Source organism: Canis lupus, chromosome 15 (genome assembly GCF_048164855.1).
Source record: "Canis lupus baileyi chromosome 15, mCanLup2.hap1, whole genome shotgun sequence".
NCBI lineage: Eukaryota > Metazoa > Chordata > Mammalia > Carnivora > Canidae > Canis > Canis lupus.
In genome coordinates this window covers 9,628,353-9,646,369 of record NC_132852.1, presented here as the reverse complement: position 1 = coordinate 9,646,369, position 18,017 = coordinate 9,628,353, and the positions used below count along the sequence as shown (strand labels likewise).

General features: G+C 52.6%; 2 protein-coding genes across 2 annotated transcripts; both read right to left on the bottom strand.

The window, feature by feature from the left end:
* Nucleotides 1-299: 299 nt before the first annotated feature.
* LOC140604622 (uncharacterized) lies at nucleotides 300-4,849 on the bottom strand. Its single transcript, XM_072775881.1, has 6 exons — nucleotides 4,387-4,849; nucleotides 3,890-4,000; nucleotides 3,094-3,287; nucleotides 2,447-2,506; nucleotides 1,328-1,521; nucleotides 300-1,089 (listed from the first exon to the last, which is right to left on the bottom strand). The coding sequence occupies exons 1-6, from the start codon at nucleotides 4,522-4,524 to the stop codon at nucleotides 545-547; spliced, it is 1,242 nt and encodes a 413-aa protein (XP_072631982.1). The 5' UTR covers nucleotides 4,525-4,849; the 3' UTR covers nucleotides 300-544.
* An 8,716-nt stretch (nucleotides 4,850-13,565) lies between these two features.
* LOC140604623 (uncharacterized) lies at nucleotides 13,566-17,811 on the bottom strand. The gene is made up of 6 exons (XM_072775882.1): nucleotides 17,615-17,811; nucleotides 17,118-17,228; nucleotides 16,322-16,515; nucleotides 15,685-15,744; nucleotides 14,595-14,788; nucleotides 13,566-14,356 (listed from the first exon to the last, which is right to left on the bottom strand). The coding sequence occupies exons 1-6, from the start codon at nucleotides 17,750-17,752 to the stop codon at nucleotides 13,815-13,817; spliced, it is 1,239 nt and encodes a 412-aa protein (XP_072631983.1). The 5' UTR covers nucleotides 17,753-17,811; the 3' UTR covers nucleotides 13,566-13,814.
* Nucleotides 17,812-18,017: the final 206 nt, after the last annotated feature.

Here is an 18,017-nt window from a genome sequence, read left to right as displayed (position 1 = left end):
CAGCTGTCCAGCCCTGGAGTCAGCTCCCACAGTAACTACTGCAGCATCCAGTGCGCAGGGGTCCGGGTGCTCCGAGGTAGGGGCACGATCTGCACAGCTCGGGGCCACCCGGTGGCAGGAGAGACCTGGCTGTCCTGTGTCCTCCCGGCCTCTGCCTGTCCCGGGGGAGCCCCGGATCCTCGGCTCTGTCCTCCGGTGCCCTGGGCTCTGGACCTGCGACACTGTGAATGGACCTAAAGTACCACGATGTGTAATTTAAAAGCATCAGAGTCAATTTTGTGTAAAGTTAACTTATCCTTTATTACAATAAAACTCTATAAGCCATTATACAGGTTAAAGGTTAAAGAAAAACTCAAAATATAGAAACAGTGAAATAACAGGGGAGGGCAAGCCTCCGTTGGGCTGCAGCCATCACGAGCCCCACGGTGAGAGCTGGGGCGGGCTCCCTAGGTGGTCAGGGGGCTGCTAACAGGTGGAAGCTGGTTGTTCTGGAGGCAGATGGCAGGTCTGGCCCTCTGGGGACCCCAATTACAGGCACCTGGGCCTACTCCTCCGGGGTGGCCACGGGTGCAGGGGGCTCCTCCTCATCGGAGCAGGGAACCATAGGTTCGACCAGCACGTGCACCACCTTCACCTCAGGAACCAGCATCTCTGCCTTGACCAAGTCCTCATCTCCAGCAGCCACTATCCCCTCAGACCCTGAATCTTCCCCAGGCTCCACAGTCAGAGGTGGGGTGGGCTTTTCGGGTGGTTCAAGTGGTTTCCTCGGCCCTGAGGCCGGTTGCTCCATCGAGTTAGGAGGTGGCTCGGGCATAGCCACGACCTCGAGAGCAGGGGGTGGCGCCTGCTCCTCCTCCAGGTCGCCCAGGGGTACAGGGGGCTCCTGCAGGGCAGAGCAATGAACTAGAGCAGTGACCACTATCTGCAGGGGCTTCGCCTCCCCAGCAGGCGCCTCAGTGCGGGCCGAGTCCTCAGCACCAGCATCCAGGATGGCCTCGATCCCTTCAGGCCCCGACGGGGCAGCAGGCCCCACGGTCCAAGCTGGGGCGCGCTCCAGAGCAGGTTCACGGTGTTTTCCTCGGGCCGAAGCTGTAGATCCAAGAAGACAAAGTATCACCACCAGGACGGACTGTCCACGACCCTCCCAAGTCAAGGCCACTCTTCCCACCACTCCCGGTGTGTGAGGGCAAGAGCCCTGGGAGGTGTCCCCAGGCTGCAGCCCATGGGGTAGGGTGTGAGCCCACCCCCTGCTCCCGGCCCAGCTGCACGGAGGCTGGATCCGGGGGCCCCATCTGTCCCCAGCTCAGCCACTCCCAAGCCTCCTCACCCCCAGCCTCTGGCTTCGCTGCATGGAGGCATCTGAATTGCCTGAGGTAACGCCAGGCCCGGACTTCCACGTCTGAGCCTGGCAGGTGGTGACTTAGGAATTGTAGAAGTTTCCTAAGGGAGGGAAATGCTGGGAGCTGACAAAAGTCGTCCCGATAATAATCCAGCCATATTTCCAGCATGCAGGAGATGGCCCTGGGGAGGGACAGGCAGGCACAGGCGTCAGAAGACAGGGCTCTGTCACATGCAGGTGTCCCGGGGAAGCCCTGCAGGACCCGGGGCCCCAGACTCCCGCGTGGGGCTATCGGAGGCCAGTCCTGCTCATCGTTCCCCTGCCATCTGGTGGTCCTGCCTGCCACAGGCCTGCTCCCCAAGGAGGGGCTGGCACGCAGCCTCTGTGCGGGGAGCCCAGGCCCAGCGGTGTGACCATCACCATCTCTCCTGGGGAAGCGGGGCTCCCTCCTCAGCCTGGTCCCTGCCCACCTGCCCCTTGAGTCCACCGGCAGGCATCAGGGGACGGGGGGTGTCTGGCCTGTCATTGCCCTCACTGCACACACTGTCGCTCTGGGAAGCTCCAAGGCAGGAGGGCTCGGGCTCTGTGTTCTGCCAGGCCTTGCCAGGAGCCGCCCGGGACCTCCACCTTCCCTCCTGTGTCTCTGGGCTGCCTCCCTCCCGAGGGGCCCCCGGGGGTGTCCTTCCACTGACTCTAATCTCCCATCTCCCACGGGGCGGGGGCCGCCTGGTCCGGGAGCCCTCACCGGCCCTCCTGAGCACCTGCTGTGCCCCCGGGTGCAGGTGCCACCAGATTGGGGAGTACGATGCTCCCCACCCCCTCTGCTCTGGGCTCCAGGTGTGGGGCAGAGAGAGGGTTGGGGGGGCATGGAGAAGGTCTCCCTGAGGGGTCCAAGTGCCTCCCACCAAGCCCACACCCCATCCACCGCTCTCCTTTGCTCTTTTCCAGAAGGGGCCTTAGACCTTTCCCCTGTCACGGGAATTGCAGATGTGTGGGGTGAGGGTGCCAACCGGCGGCAGGAGAGACAAGCAGGTGCGGGCGCCCCACAGCCCCCTCGCTGCCCTCCTGGAGAGGGAAGGCCCTCCTGCAGGAGCCGGAGTCACTCACAGTTTCCAGCGCTGCAGGATGGCGTTGTTATTACCACATGCAGCTACGATGTACCCATACCTAGAGGAGGGCGGGGACATCCCATGAATCGTCCTGTGGGCACGACCTCTCATCATGGGGGCTGTCACCTGTGACCCCGACTAGGCCGGAGCCCTGGGGGCCGTCAGCTCTGTTTGTGGGGCCACGGGCAGCTCCCGGATGCGCCCGCACCTGCTGGGGGTTCCTGAAGCCTTGTGCATGAAAGGGCTCCGGCCAGGCCCATGGCCAATATCCTAGTGGGCCTGAGGCACCCCGGGGTGCCCTGGTCTGGCTGCCCCAGGACACAGACCCCCGATGGACTCTCAAACCTCCCTTTCAATGGGGAAACAGGCCGCTCAGGACCCTGGTGACGGGGGGGTGGGGGGGTGGGGGCGGGGAGGAGGCACAGGCCTGGTCACGGGGAGGAGGACGGCTGCTGAGCACAGGCACAGCCCCTCTGGCCGACCCGCCACAGGCCGGGCCCCGGGGCTGCCCTCCAGGACCCCGCTAGGCCCTGGGGGACCCTGCTCCAGGCGGGGGAGCAGCCCGAGGCCGGGAAGCTCACACCATCCCCAGCCTCCCCAGCAGCAGGTGGCCCAGCCCTGGGCTGCGGAGGGGCAGGTGCTCACTCGGTGAACAGCAGGTCCAGCACCTCGTCCGTGGTGGCAAATGTACGATAGCCATCCAAAAAGGTGAAAATGGAGATGACGTCCCTGGACAGCAAGGCGGGCAGTAGTTGTCGGACTTCGAGCTCCAGCAGCTCCGTCCGGCTGGAATTCATCGGGACGATCCGATGCCCCCTCCAGGCCGCGGCCCCTGCACCCTGAGGTGGGACAGAGGGGACGTGCAGCCTGCAGGGAGCCGCCCGGAGGCCTGGGATCCCGCCCCGGCAGGCCCTGCGCTGGGGCCCCGTGGGCTTGAGGAGCTGGGGCTCCCTCTCCCGCTCAAGCTCCCTGCCTGTCTCTTACACAAACAGGACCAACTATGCAATAGAGAAACAATCTCAGAGGATAAATGTTCAAAATATTTGGATCAGTACAAGGACCTTCAGAGACACAGAGAGAGAGACCGAGAGAGGCAGCCACACAGACAGAGGGAGAAGCAGCCCGTGCAGGGAGCCCAGGCGGGGCTCGATCCCGGGCCTCGGAGATCAGGCCTGGGGGAAGGCAGGCGCTAACCCCCGGGGGACCAGGCCTCCCCTGAGGGCTCTATTCTGATGTTCCCACACATCTGTGCGCAGGGACTCTGCATCTGGCCCAGGCAGGGGCAGGGCCATGGGGGCAGGTGTGGGGAGGGGGGGATCCAGACTCATGTGGGAGCAGGAGTGTCGGGGGGCCCAGGGGGTAGCAGGCTGGCTTCTGGGACCCGGGGCCCTTCCTGCCGCATCGGGGCCCGGGTGTCGGGGGGCCCAGCCCCTGCACTCACCCTGAGCCCGCGCTGGCCTCTGGTAGCTGCGCAGGGCACCTCCCTGATCCTGGAGGCGGTGGGGCAGACGACCCCTTCGTCCTGCTCGCACCCCACGACCCGGGTGGAGCTCTGTGGAGACAGTGCCCGGCAGCCAGGCAGGAGGCCTCAGCGCCCGGTCTGGCCCCTCGGCTGGGCCGCACCCCCAGCTGCCTCCACCCAGACACCCCACAGTGCAGGCCGCACCCACCGCCCCCGGGGACAGCAAAGGGATGTGGCTGCAGGGCCTTGGGGTGACTCTGGGGCGGGTAGAGGACCTCAGGAACCCTGTTTGCCCCCTGCCCACCATGACATGAGGGTGACCCTGAAGGGATCCCCGGGGAACCTGCTGCCCTGCAGGGTCCCCCAGCCTGCATGGGACCTGCTCACACATCCCTGGTTCCCTGAACCTAAGGAGGAGGGGATGGGGCTCCCAGGATGGTGGCACAGGGGGCCTGGCCTGGCCTGTGCTGTGTTACCTGATGGTGCCTCCTGATCACCGCCCTGATGCCTTGGTACCTATGCTGGAGCCACTGCCTACAGCATAGGAACAAGCCGCACCCCTGGGGTTCCTGGGAGCCAGAGCCCCCAGAGGTGAGAAGGCAGCAAGAGAACATCTTCTAGTAGCAGATGTCTCCAGCCAAGTGAGCCTGAGCTGGGGCTGCACTGGATGCGGGTGCCTGGTTACGGGGGTTCCGAGTTCTGTTGGGCTCTGTGACACGGCAGTGACCTCACTGCCTGGGACCCCCTCCCTGACCCACTCCTGGAGGAAGCTGCAGGGGCAGTGCTCGTGCTGCCGACGCCCCCCTCCCTGCAGGCAATGGCCTGTGCACACAGGGACACAACCACACCCCTGTCCACAGGCCCCAGGGAAGGACTGTGTGCACCCAGGGCCCCAGCCTGGACACACGCCTGGGTTCAGACACGACTGTCCAGTCTTCCCCGGTTTGACCCCGGAGAAGCCGTTGTGCCCGTCGGGGATGGTCTGCATCTTGCCTGTGGGACAGGGGTATCCTAGCGGGTGCTTCCCCCAGACGTCCCCAGGCCACTGTGGCCTCATATCTATGACCTTGGAGGTGGGTGTCACCTGCAGGACATACCTCCACCCACACGTTCTTCCTTGGTGTGTACATGCGTCCAGGCCCACGAGGTCCTGTGTGCACAGGACTAACACACTAATGTTACCTATATGGCAGGGCTGTTTACCTGTAAAATACTGCAAAAAACTACCTATTACAATGTTTGCTATTTATTGGTGTCACCAGTGATGTTGATGATAAGAGTCTTTTAAAAAGATACTTTTATTTTAAGATTATACTTTATTATACAGCTCTAAAGCCACACATGTTTTAAAATCCTAAATCCACATTGGGCCAGAACAGCTGGCTGATAAATAGATTACATTCCAAATATGTGTCAGTAGACACCATTAGCCAAATTGAAAAAAAAATAATAGAAAAAGAGAGGCACTTTCTAGGGACAGTGTCCTTTACATCTCAAGACTATGTCTTGTTTTTTACATGTGGTATCTTATAGTAGTTGGAATTTTTGGTATTTTAAATAAAGGGATTATTTTCCTCAAACACACACACACACACACACACACACACACACACACATGGGCACCGGTACCCTCATTCTGGAGGCCCAGAAGATGACAGTCCCCCCGGGGCAGGGATGGGCAATAGCTCCCCACGATCCTAGGCTCCTGAATCCAAGGCAAACCCTACAGAAGGTGTCGGGGTCTTGGCCTAGAAGGGGTGAGGCCGTCCTCATCCTGAACCCCTGCCTGTCGTGCGTTCCGGGCCCTTCCCTCGTTTCCCCTGGGTGAGCTGTGCCCCCAGTGGGTCGCCCTGACCTGGGCCCTAGGAAACCTGCCGTCAGTCGCAGAACTGCACGTAGACAGGAGGCCCTGACTCTCCAGCCTGACCCCGACTGAACTGAAATCATGTGGTGTGTCCACGCACACTGACCGAGAAACAGAGACACGGACACACACGCAGACACATGTGCAGAACCAGGAAGTTGGCAGAGGAGAAGCAACATCATTGAAGATCATTAAATAAAAAAAGAAAGAAAGCTGAATCTCGAATGGAGAAAATGGAGCAATTAAAATAGAATCATGAAAAAATAATTGATCAAACCAAAAAGCAGAAAGAGGGATAAAGAGGCAGGAGCACATCGGTGACACAAAGCGGCAAGCCTCGAATGTGAGGATGATCGTGCCTCACGGACTCCACAGAACACAAGTCGAGCAACAAGCAGCACCTTCCAGCAAAGGCCTAAGTGGATTATTTTGTGTTGTTTTGATTTAAGATTTTTATTTCTTTATTCATGAGAGTGACAGAGAGTGAGAGAGGCAGAGACATAGGCCGAGGGAGAAGCAGGCTCCATGCAGGGAGGCCGACGTGGGACTCGATCCCAGGGCCCCAGGATCAGGCCCTGGGCCGAAGGTGGATGCTCAACCCCTGAGTCACTTGGGGGGTCTAGACTAAGCTAATTAAAATTTACAAGTGATTGTGAATACTCTGTTTGTAATGTGGTGAAATTTCTGTTTACTAAGAAAGAGAGGGCACCCTGGGTGGCTCAGCGGTTTAGTGCATCTTCACCTTACACCAAATACAAAAACTAACTCAAAATGGATTAAATCTAAATACAGGACATAAACTAAAACCTCTTAGAAGAAAACATGCAGATAATCTTTTTACCTTGATTTTAGCATAGAATACTTCAATATGGCACAAAAAGCACTGGACTTCAGTGTTAAATGCTCTTGTTCTTCAAAGGACATAATAATGAAAATAAAAAAGCAATCCATATAATGGGATAAAATGTTTGTAAATCATATACCTAATGAGAAACTTATTTCCAGAATATATGAAAAACACTGATAAGTCAATAATATAAGTACAAAAAGCTCAATTTAAAAAAAATGGGCAAAGGATATATAAATAGACATTTCTCCAAGGAAGATCAGAAATTGCTGATAATTACTTGACAAGATACCTGACACATTTTCAATTTTCATTGTATCCATTACCAAAGCATCTAACCATACCGTGAAATAGACTCCTATATGTACCACACCGTACAGAACAGTGCGCTTCCTAGATACTCAATGCAGTTGTTCCTCAGGACAATCCTATAAAATAGGTATCATGGTGCCCATTTTATAGATGAGGAAATTGAGGAAAAGGTACCTCATCAGAGTTTTACAAAGAGCAGGATGTAGAACTAGGATTTCATCTCAAACTTTTATTAAGTCCACAAGTCCAAAGATGACTTTTAGAGCTGTAAACTAAGTATTATATTAATGTTTTGGTCTATTCAGAGTTTTTCAACTACAAGGAATGTGAATTTATAAATTGTAAGTTTTCTAGAAATATTTGCTTTTTCTAAATGGTCAGAATAATTAACAAAGTTCTATTCTTATATTTTCATAATCTCCTACATATGTAGGTTTATAGATCTACATCCTTTCTCATTATAATAAGGCTTCATTCAAATTTCTGTTCTCCTTCCTTTTTGGTGGATTAAGATTGATGAGATTTGGTGGAATAAGATTTCATTTAGAAATTAATAATTTTATTTTATTAATATTTTATATTTAGAGACATTTTAAATAAGTACACTTAACAATGGATTTACTCTACTTTTTAATTTTATCCATTATTTTATTTTCGGTTATTATTATTATAAGATGTTTTAAATAATTATGTTTTCTGAATTTCTGGGAAAAGTTTACATTATTTTTATTATTTCTATTCTATTCTATTTTATTTATTTATTTTTAGAGAGAGAGGGAGGGAGAGAGAGAGAGAGAGAGAGCAACCACAGAAGTTGTGGGGGAGAGGCAGAGGGAGAGAGAGAGAGAGAATTGTAAGCAGGATCCACACCCAGTGTGATGTGGGACTCCATCTCATGACCCTGAGATCATGATCTGAGCCAAAATCAAGAGTAGAACGCTTAACCAACTGAGCCATCCAGGTGCCCCTACTATCTCTATTTTAAAAAGCTTTAGCAAAATTTTTCTAAGTGAATGAATGTGTACTATTCTCTTTTTTGCCATTATTTTTCATTTTTAGGGCAAGGTCAGTTCCCATCTGATGGATGTCAATAACCATAGCTGATGATGATACTTGGTAATACGCTTTGTTTGACTGCACAGTAGTAGAATCCTCTTTGCAGACTTGCGGCTGGCAAGACAATTGTTTCAACCTCCAGTTACCATTAGGATCGTATCAATCATATTTCTTCTACAGGAAGGGTGGCATCTTTCACTTCATATTCTAGATTCTATATTGTCTCTGTGCAGGGGATGCAACATTATCCCTCTTTGGATGGAATACTAGTAGAAATCACCAGTCTCCTTTCATAAAGGATTGCACTGCACTGTACTGCATATCCCACAATATTCAATCAATTCATTTATTAGTTCTACTTTCTCACTATTTTTTTTAGAAACTTAAAGATATTTAAATTGGCATATAAATCCAAAAAAGAACTCCACAGAATATTTTGTGAAAAAGACACCTGGATACAGTGCTAGAGATGGTGTCGTCACAGTGCTTCTTCAGAGATACTTGGCACAGTGCAGCAGTTAAATGAAAAATGAGAAACCATTTGAACTGGTGACTTTACATTTAGAAATCTATCCTAAAGAAATCATTAAAGATATTCAGAATGTATATTTAGTATTATTTAGATCAGTAAGATAACAGCTGGAATTACATATTTAAAACAAAGGCATTTAAAAATAATTATGTGTTATATGTGTGATAAAGCATTAAATTCTACTCTTGAAAACAACATTACACTATGCCTTAACTAACAAGAATTAAAATAAAAACTTAAATAAACAAAAATAAAAATACAGGATAAAATAACACCATTAGAGATTAAAAGGAGTTCCTGAAAATCTTTTATTAGTGAAATTCATTAACATGAAAATACTCCAAAGTTGATGTAAATGAAATAAGGGGTTAAAAACTGAAACAGAATATGTATATTGCAGAGAGATGAAAGATAGCATTTTGAGGTGACTGTTATTATTCTCTTTTTTTCAAGATTTTCCAGGTTTTTTATGATATGTATAAATCACTTCTATCACCTAAAACTTATAATTAAATTATTGTAACAATAACTTGGAATTAATTTTATTGGTTAATTTTTCTTCATTCTCTGAATTTATTCTGGATACATATTGATGAGCACTCAAAGTTCACTGTACACTTGTACATTGTTAGCTGTAGACTTTATTTGTTCTCTCATCTTATATGGAAGGCAACAATACAAACTTATATAATATAACACCACTACCAGTTTTTTTGTATATTATGGTTTGTGTAAATTAAATGAAATTAATTAAATATTAATTATTAAATATTTTATGTAGTCACCAGTGGGGAATGCAATGAGCAATAGAAAGGATGCATTTGCAATTATGTGTCTTTGTATATACATGATTATAAATAAATATTTCTGAGGCATTAAGATGACTCAACTTTCAGTACTTTACTATAACACTGTCCAGTCAGTATGATTATTTTTTAAAATTGGTTCTTAAAAATTTTTAATTAATTGTAATAGCTTCAAAAATGGATATGTTATGGAAGTGTCCTCAAAAACTTAAAAACAGAATGACTATGAACTAGCAATGGCACTATTAGGTATTAAATGATACAAAAATACTAGTTCCAAAATACACATGCACCCTGATGTTTATAGCAGCATTATCTACAACAGCCAAATTATGGAAGCAGTCTAAGTGTCCATCAACTGATAAGAGAGAAAGAAGATGTGGGGGATCCCTGGATGCCTCAGCGGTTTAGCGCCTGCCTTTGGCCCAGGGCATGGTCCTGGAGTCCTGGGATCAAGTCCCACATCGGGCTCCCTGCATGGAGCTGCTTCTCTCTCTGCCTAGGTCTCTGCCTGTCTCTCTGTGTCTCTCATGAATAAATACATAAAATATTTAAAAATAAAGATATGGGGATCCCTGGGTGGCTTGGTGGTTTAGCACCTGCCTTTGGTCCAGGACGTGATCCTGGAGTCCCGGGATGGAGTCCCATGTCAGGCTCCCTGCATGGAGCCTGCTTCTCCCTCTGCCTGTGTCTCTGCCTCTCGCTCTCTCTCTGTGTCTCTCATGAATAAATAACTAAAAATCTTAAATAAAAGATATATAGATATATAGAAATAGATACATAGTGTGTGTATATATATACATACATATATGTGTGTATATATGTATATATTAGAATCATAAGGTTCTTGTTTTTTCTCTTGATGATCTGATCAATCACATTGATTGCTTTACGAGTGTTGAACCAGCCTTGCATCCCGGGGATAAATCCCACTTGGTCATGGTCAATAATCTTCTTAATGTACTGTTGGATCCTATTGGCTGGTATCTCGTTGAGAATGTTTGCATCTGTGTTCCTCAGGGATATTGGTCTCTAATTCTCCTTTTTGGTGGGGTCTTTGTCTGGTTTGGGATTAAGGTGATGCTGGCCTCATAGAACGAGTTTGGAAGTACTCCATCTCTTTCTATCTTTCAGAACAGCTTTAGTAGAATAGGTATGGTTTCTTCTTTAATCGTTTGATAGAATTCCCCTGGGAAGCCATCTGGCCCTGGACTCTTGTGTCTTGGGAGGTTTTTGATGACTGCTTCAATTTCCTCCCTGGTTATCGGCCTGTTCAGATTTTCTGTTTCTTCCTGTTCCAGTTTTGGTAGTTTCTGGCTTTCCAGAAATCTGTCCATTTCTTCTAGATTGCCTAATTTATTGGCATATAGCTGCTCATCCTAAGTTTTATAAATCTTTTGCATTTCCTTGGTGTTGGTGCTGATCTCTCCTTTCTCATTCATGAATTATTAATTTGAGTCTTTTCTGTCTTCTTTTTAATAAGGCTGGCTAATGCTTTATCTATCTTATTAATTCTTTCAAAGAACCAACTCCTGGTTTTGTGGATCTGTTCCACAGTTCTTCTGGTCTCCATTTCGTTGAGTTCTGCTCGAATCCTTATTAACTCTCTTCTTCTGCTGGGTGTAGGTTCTATTTGCTGTTTTGTCTCCAGCTCCTTTGGGTGCGAGGTTTGCTTTCGTATTTGGGTTCTCTCCAGTTTTTGGACGGATGCTTGTGTTGCAATGTATTTCCCCCTCAGGACTGCTTTTGCTGCATCCGAAAGATTTTGAACGGTTGCATTTTCATTCTCATTAGTTTCCATGAATCTTTTTAATTCTTCCCTGATTATCTGGTTGACCCTTTCATCTTTTACAGCATGGTCCTTAACCCCGACGTGTTTGAAATCCTTTCAAACTTCTTGCGATATAGTTCTAGTTTCAAAGCATTATGGTCTGAAACTATGCAGGGGACGATCCCAATCTTTGGTATAGGTTAAGACCTGATGTGTGACCCAGTATGTGGTCTATTCTGGAGAAAGCTCCATGTGCACTTGAGAAGAATGTGTATTCAGTTGCGTTTGGATGTAAAGTTCTGTAGATATCTGTGAAATCCATCTGGTCCAGTGTAGCATTTAAAGCTCTTGTTTCTTTGGAGATGTTGTGCTTAGAAGACCTATTGAGTATAGAAAGAGCTAGATTGAAGTCACCAAGTATAAGTGTATTATTATCTAAGTATGTCTTAACTTTGGTTATTAATTGATTGATATACTTGGTGGCTCCCGCATTCGGGGCATAAATATTCATGATTGTTAGGTCCTCTTGTTGGATAGATCCTTTAAGTATGATATAGTGTCCCTCTTCATCTCTTACTTCAGTCTTTGGGACACACTTTAATTTCTCTGATATAAGGATGTCTACCCCTGCTTTCTTTTGAGGACCATTTGAATGGTCCATGGTTCTCCAACCTTTTATTTTCAGGCCGTAGGTGTCCTTATGTCTAAAATGAGTCTCTTGAAGACAGCAAATAGATGAGTCTTGCTTTTTTATCCAGTCTGAAACCCTGCGCCTTCTGATGGGGTCATTAAGCCTTTCACGTTCAGAGTAACTATTGAAAGATATGGATTTAGTGTCATCATGACACCTATTCAGTCCCTGTTTTTGTGGATTGTTCCCTTGGACTTCCTCTTTCTTTTACAGGGTCCCCCTTAATATTTCTGGCAGAGCCAGCTTGGTGGTCACATATTCTTTCAGTTTCTGCCTATCTTGGAAGCTCTTTATCTCTCCTGCTATTCTGAATGAGAGCCTTGCTGGATAAAGTATTCTTGGCTGCAGGTTCTTCTCATTTAGGACCCTGACTACATCCTGCTGACGCTTTCTCACCTGCCAGGTCTCTGTGGAGAGGTCTGCTGTTGTCCTAATGCTTCTCCCCATAAAAGTCAGGGATTTCTTCTCTCTTGCTGCTTTAAGGATCTTCTCTTTAGTTTGGAATTTGCAAGCTTCACTATTAAATGTCGAGGTATTGACGATTTTTATGGATTTTAGGGGGAATCTCTCTATCTCCTGGATCTGAATGCCTGTTTCTCTTCCCAAGTTAGGGAAGTTCTCAGCTATGATTTGTTCAAATACACTTTCTGGTCCTCTGTCCCTTTTGGCGCCCTCGGGAACCTCAATTAAACGTAGATTTTTCCTTCTGAGATGTCATTTATTTCCCTTAACCTATCCTCATGGTCTTTTAATTGTCTTTCTCTTTTTTCCTCAGTTTCCATCCTTGCCATCCACTTGTCTTCTATGTCACTCACTCATTCTTCTACCTCGTTAACCCTCGTCGTCAAGACCTCCAGTTTGGATTGCATCTCATTTAATTGATTTTTAATTTCGGCCTGATTAGATCTAAATCTGTAGTCATGAAGTCTCTTGAATCCTTTATGCTTTTTTCTAGAGCCACCAGTAGCTTTATGATTGTGCTTGTGAATTGGCTTTCTGACATTGAATTGTATTCGAAATTTTGTAACTCTGTGGGAGAGAGGACTGTTTCTGATTCTTTGTTTTGAGGTGAGTTTTTCCTTCTAGTCAGTTTGCTCAGTGCAGAGTGGCCAACAACATGTTGTACTGGAAAAAGGAGAAAAACAGAAAGAACAAAGTAAAAAAGAATAAAAAAGGGGGTGCGGAAACAACAGAAACAAACAGGAAAGAAAGAACAAAGGGAGTATCCTCTGATTCTATATACTGTAAATCCCTCGACTTCCCCTGGAACTTTCCAATGGTGCTTGGTCAATAACTTGCATTTCCAACTGACCTTCTAACTGGTCTTCTGGGGGAGGGGCCTGCTGTGCTGATTCTCAGGTGTGTGCACCTGGGGGAGCTGCCCAGCCCTCTGCCAGGTCTACAGTTCAGTGGGATTCTTTATCCTGTGAGGCCCCTGCTCAGGCCCAGGTACAGGGTGACACCAGCAGGGACAACCACAGTGGCGGCGGCCAGCTGTCCAGCCCTGGAGTCAGCTCCCACAGTAACTACTGCAACTCCCAGTGCGCAGGGGTCTGGGTGCTCCGGGGTAGGGGCACGATCTGCACAACTCTGGGACTGGCTGCAGGAGTGACCTGGCTGTCCTGTGTCCTCCCGGCCTCTGCCTGTCCCGGGGGAACCCCGGATCCTCGGCTCTGTCCCCCGGTGCCCTGGGCTCCGGGCCTGCGAAACTGTGAATGGACCTAAAGTACCAAGATGTGTAATTTAAAAGCATCAGAGTCAATTTTTTGTGAGGTTAACTTATCTTTTATTGCAATAAAACTCTATAAGCTATTATACAGGTTAAAGAAAAACTCAAAATATAGAAACAGTGAAATAACGGGGGAGGGCCAAGCCTCTGTTGGGCTGCAGCCATCACGACCCCGTGGTGGGAGCCGGGGCGGGCTCCCTAGGTGGTCAGGGGGCTGCTAACGGGTCCAAGCTGGTTGTTCCGGAGGCAGGTGGCAGGTCTGGCCCTCTAGGGACCCCGATTGCAGGCACCAGGGCCTACTCCTCCGGGGTGGCCATGGGAGCAGGTGGCTCCTCCTCATCAGGGCAGGGAACCATAGGTTCGACCAGCACGTGCACCACCTTCACCTCAGGAGCCAGCATCTCTGCCTTGACCAGGTCCTCATCTCCAGCAGCCACTATCCCCTCAGACCCTGGACCTTCCCCAGGCTCCACGGTTGGAGCTGGGGCAGACTCTTTGGGTGGTTCAACGGGTTTCTCCGGCACTGAGGCTGGTTGCTCCATCAAGTTAGGAGGCGGCTCGGGCACATCCATGACCTCGAGAGCAGGGGTTGGCGCCTCCTCCTCCTCCAGGGCTCTGACTCCAGGGGGCTTCTGCAGGGCAGAGCAGTGAACTAGAGCAGTGACCACTATCTGCAGGGGCTTCGCCTCCCCAGCAGGCGCCTCAGTGCGGGCCGAGCCCTCAGCCCCAGCATCCAGGATGGCCTCGATCCCTTCAGGCCCCGACGGGGCAGCAGGCCCCACGGTCCGAGCTGGGGCGCGCTCCAGAGCAGGTTCACGGTGTTTTCCTCGGGCCGAAGCTGTAGATCCAAGAAGACAAAGTATCACCACCAGGACGGACTGTCCACGTCCCTCCCAAGTCAAGGACTCTCTTCCCACCACTCCCGGTGTATGAGGGCAAGAGCCCTGGGAGGTGTCCCCAGGCTGCAGCCCATGGGGTAGGGTGTGAGCCCACCCCCTGCTCCCGGCCCAGCTGCACGGAGGCTGGATCTGGGGGCCCCACCTGTCCCCGGCTCGGCCACCCCCAGTCCTCCTCACCCCCAGCCTCTCGCTCCGCTGCATGGAGGCGTCTGAATTGCCTGAGGTAACGCCGGGCCCGGACTTCCACGTCTGAGCCTGGCATGTGCTGACTTAGGAATTGTAGAAGTTTCCTAAGGGAGGGAAATGCTGGGAGCTGACAAAAGTCGTCCCGATAATAATCCAGCCATATTTCCAGCATGCAGGAGATGGCCCTGGGGAGGGACAGGCAGGCACAGGCGTCAGAAGACAGGGCTCTGTCACATGCAGGTGTCCCGGGGAAGCCCTGCAGGACCCGGGGCCTGGCCTCCCACGCGGGGTGTCAGAGGCCAGTCCTGCTCTTCGTGCCCCTGCCACCTGGTGGTCCTGCCTGCCACAGGCCTGCTCCCCGAGGAGGGGCTGGGATGCAGCCTCTGTACTGGGAGCCCAGGCCCAGCGGTGTGACCATCAGCGTCTCTCCTGGGGAAGCGGGGCTCCCTCCTCAGCCTGGTCCAAGCCCACCTGCCCCTTAAGTCCACCGGCAGGCATCAGGGGACGGGGGGCGTCTGGCCTGTCATTGCCCTCACTGCACACACTATCGCTCTGGGAAGCTCCAAGGCAGGAGGGCTCGGGCTCTGTGTCCTGCCAGGCCTTGCCAGGAGCCGCCCAGGACCGCCACCTTCCCTCCTGTGTCTCTGGGCTGCCTCCCTCCCGAGGGGCCCCCGGGGGTGTCCTTCCACTGACTCTAATCTCCCATCTCCCACGGGGCGGGGGCCACCTGGTCCGGGAGCCCTCACCGGCCCTCCTGAGCACCTGCTGTACCCCCGGGGCAGCTGTACCAGATTGGAGAGTGCGATGCTCCCCACCCCCTCTGCTCTGGGCCCCAGGTGTGGGGCAGAGAGAGGGTTGGGGGGGCATGGAGAAGGTCTCCTTAGGGGTCCCAGTGCTCTCCCACCAAGCCCGCACCCCATCCACCACTCTACTTCGCTCTTTTCCTGAAGGGGCCTTAGACCTTTACCCTGTCACGGGAATTGCAGATGTGTGGGGTGAGGGTGCAGCCCCCCCACCCCACAGCCCCCTCACTGCCCTCCTGGAGAAGGAAGGCCCTCCTGCAGGAGCCGGAGTCACTCACAGTTTCCAGCACTGCAGGACTGAGTCGTTATCACCACACGCAGCTACGATGTACCCATATCTAGAGGAGGGCGGGGGCATCCCATGAATCGTGCTGGGGACGCGACATCTCATCATGGGGGCTGTCACCCTCTGACCCCGACTAGGCCGGAGCCCTGGGGGCCGTCAGCTCTGTGTGTTGGGCCACAGGCAGCTCCCGGAGAAGCACCCGCACCTGCTGGGGCCTCCTGAAGGCTTGAGCATGAAAGGGCTCCGGCCAGGCCCATGGCCCATATCTTAGTGGGCTTGGGGGGTCCCGGGGTCCCCCTGTCTGGCTGCCCCAGGACACAGACCCCCGATGGACTCTCAAACCTCCCTTTCAATGGGGAAACAGGCCGCTCAGGACCCTGGGGCCGGGGGCGTGGGGGTAGAGGCACAGGCCTGGTCACGGGGAGGAGGACGGCTGCTGAGCACAGGCACAGCCCCTCTGGCCGACCCGCCACAGGCCAGGCCCCGGGGCTGCCCTCCAGGACCCCGCTAGGCCCTGGGGGACCCTGCTCCAGGCGGGGGAGCAGCCCGAGGCCGGGAAGCTCACACCATCCCCAGCCTCCCCAGCAGCAGGTGGCCCAGCCCTGGGCTGCGGAGGGGCAGGTGCTCACTCGGTGAACAGCAGGTCCAGCACCTCGTCCGTGGTGGCGAATGTACGATAGCCATCCAAAAAGGTGAAAATGGAGATGACGTCCCTGGACAGCAAGGCGGGCAGCAGTTGTCGGACTTCGAGCTCCAGCAGCTCCGTCCGGCTGGACTTCGTCGGGGCGATCTGATGCCCCCTCCAGGCCGAGGCCCCTGCACCCTGAGGTGGGACAGAGGGGACGTGCAGCCTGCAGGGAGCCGCCAGGAGGCCTGGGATCCCGCCCCGGCAGGCCCTGCGCTGGGGCCCCGTGGGCTTGAGGAGCTGGGGCTCCCTCTCCCGCTCAAGCTCCCTGCCTGTCTCTTACACAAACAGGACCAACTATGCAATAAAGAAACAATCTCAGAGGATAAATGTTCAAAATATTTGGATCAGTACAAGGACCTCCAGAGACACAGAGAGTGAGACCGAGAGAGGCAGCCACACAGACGGAGGGAGAAGCAGCCCGTGCAGGGAGCCCAGGCGGGGCTCGATCCCGGGCCTCGGAGATCAGGCCTGGCGGAAGGCAGGCGCTAACCCCCGGGGGACCAGGCCTCCCCTGAGGGCTCTATTCTGATGTTCCCACACATCTGTGCGCAGGGACTCTGCATCTGGCCCAGGCAGGGGCAGGGCCATGGGGGCAGGTGTGGGGAGGAGGGGATCCAGACTCATGTGGGAGCAGGAGTGTCGGGGGGCCCAGGGGGTAGCAGGCTGGCTTCTGGGACCCGGGGCCCTTCCTGCCGCATCAGGGCCCGGGTGTTGGGGGGCCCAGCCCCTGCACTCACCCTGAGCCCGCACTGGCCTCTGGTAGCTGCACAGGGCACCTCCCTGCTCCTGGAGGCGGTGGGGCAGACGACCCCTTCGTCCTGCTCGCACCCCACGACCCGGGTGGAGCTCTGTGGAGACAGTGCCCGGCAGCCAGGCAGGAGGCCTCAGCACCCGGTCTGGCCCCTCGGCAGGGCCGCACCCCCAGCTGCCTCCACCCAGACACCCCACAGTGCAGGCCGCACCCACCGCCCCCGGGGACAGCAAAGGGATGTGGCTGCAGGGCCTTGGGGTGACTCCGGGGCGGGTAGAGGACCTCAGGAACCCTGTTTGCCCCCTGCCCACCATGACATGAGGGTGACCCTGAAGGCATTCCCGGGGAACCAGCTGCCCTGCAGGGTCCCCCAGCCTGCATGGGACCTGCTCACACATCCTTGGTTCCCTGAAACTGAGGAGGAGGGGATGGGGCTCCCAGGATGGTGGCACAGGGGGCCTGGCCTGGCCTGTGCTGTGTTACCGGAAGGCGCCTCCTGATAAAGGCTCGGATGCGTTGGTATTTATTCCGGAGCCAATTCCTACAGCATTGGAACAAGCCGCACCCCTGGGGTTCCTGGGAGCCAGAGCCCCCAGAGGTGAGAAGGCAGCAAGAGAACATCCTCCAGTAGCAGATGTCTCCAGCCAAGTGAGCCTGAGCTGGGGCTGCACTGGATGCGGGTGCCTGGTTACGGGGGTTCAAAGTATTGTTGGGCTCTGTGACACGGAAGTGACCTCACTGCCTGGGACCCCCTCCCTGACCCACTCCTGGAGGAAGCTGCAGGGGCAGCGCTCGGGGCTGCAGACGCCCCCCCCCCTTCCCTGCAGACAATGGCCTGTGCACACAGTGTTTTCCAGAGTGGTTGCACCAGTTTGCAGACCCCCAA